The sequence below is a fragment of the Vespula pensylvanica genome, chromosome 3 (genome assembly GCF_014466175.1).
Source record: "Vespula pensylvanica isolate Volc-1 chromosome 3, ASM1446617v1, whole genome shotgun sequence".
NCBI lineage: Eukaryota > Metazoa > Arthropoda > Insecta > Hymenoptera > Vespidae > Vespula > Vespula pensylvanica.
In genome coordinates, this window is record NC_057687.1 from 3,003,319 (window position 1) to 3,005,034 (window position 1,716).

A 1,716-nucleotide genomic window follows, 5' to 3' on the forward strand; every position below is an offset into this window, starting at 1 on the left:
CGTTCGTTTTCGGTGATACAATCTTTGCAGTTAAAAATATTATTTTTAAATTCCTTCATATTTTGGGATTCTGGAAATCTACCCGCGAATCCAGAAATAATAACTTTTTCACCTGGTTCTGGATTTGAATATTTGAAGAATTTGTACAATTTTTTGGTGTCTTCATATTCAGTCATGATATTTTGATATATTTCGATTTTCTCTGCGATATCTAATATAGTAACTAAATGTAAATTAAAACCACCTATAAGTTTTTATTATGATTGAAATTGTCGATGATGAATCCACTTTTATAATAATGTAATATCTATCGTCAAAGTAAAAATTTAGTCATTATCTGACGCAATATAGCACTTTTTCTTTACTCTTTATTTTTAATGTATTGAATTGAAGAATGAATAGATTTGATTCTTGAACTTCCTGTTATTCTATTGTAGTAAGGTATTTCGTCGGCATTATTCAACATCAAAAAAGTCTATTTTCGTCATTATAAGATAGATATTCTTTAATTATATTTTACCTATTGTATATAACATTTTTTCTGAAAGTTTGTTTATCATATATGACATAGGTGAATGACATTATAATTAAATTAGAAGTAGGAAACGTATTTATATTTCTATATCTGATTTACTTCGTACTATTGTATATCTATATATGACGATGTTGCCAATGGCACATTTCATCGATAATGGAAGAATATTATCCGGTAAAAAATGTCATACTTTGTCGGAATTCACTAAATATTTGACAATAGAGTATCGAATTTATATTTTTCGGAAATGTGAGTGTGTGTGTGTGTGTTTGTGTTTCATTTTATCCGAAATCTTTCATACTATAGATAAAGCTCTGGAGTAACAGATTTTGGAACGTATATGAAGAATATATGGACTTTTTGAATTTCTCAAAAAATATCGGAGTGAACAGTATTAAATTTTTCATGAAAGTATGTACGCCGTAATCGAAGTTTATCACCGTATCGAAAAGCAAAATTTTGAAGGTAAACAATTTTTGAGTTTGATTATTCCATTCCAGCACGTATTTATATAATTTTTATAATAATTGTAAGAGTTATGATTAAGTTTAGATATATTATATAATTCCTCAAAAATCTACAGTATTTGGTTCTGTATCTACTAATACTATTTTTTAAATAAACCATGAGATTAAATATATCATCGAGTGATCAATCGCTATTTTCACAATAAGCTCGAAGGCATCCCGTTCAGCCGCATTCAGATTAGCCAGGTTCTTGACATTCACGTCATATGATTTCCATAATTTGATTCTCTTGTGTTGATAACCATACTTTATGCCATTTCACGAAGTAAGAACAATATTTTGTTCACTTTCCAGAATCAATCAATTGACTAATTCCAAACTAAAACCTTCCAAACCACCAACTATATAACTTTTGGTCGGAATACAAGAATAAGAAGGATCAATCAAAATAGGTATTTAGTTGATCTTTCTCCTTGTATATCTTCAAGAGTACCTACAACATATAAGATGTATTGCAGGATATAATTTATATTGTTAATACAGAAACATAATTCAAGAATAATAAGATATTTAAACATATAAAATATAATAAAATAATATAAGTAAAATATGTAAAAACAACAAACGTCAACTTAGTTTTCGTATATGGTTTCCTATTTTCATGAATCTAAGTGCTGCCTCTTCTTGATCTTTGCTGAAGACTGTCTTAATTAT

At 27.7% G+C, this 1,716-nt stretch overlaps 1 protein-coding gene across 1 annotated transcript in view; it reads right to left on the minus strand.

Annotated features, from left to right (window-relative positions):
* The window catches only part of LOC122627515 (fatty acid synthase-like), a 1,253-nt gene extending 1,087 nt beyond the window's left edge, over window positions 1–166 (minus strand). Inside the window, exon 1 of the mRNA XM_043808650.1 lies at window positions 113–166. Coding sequence (XP_043664585.1) covers window positions 113–166 — 54 coding nt within the window. The remainder of the gene's footprint in view (window positions 1–112) is intronic.
* Window positions 167–1,716: the final 1,550 nt, after the last annotated feature.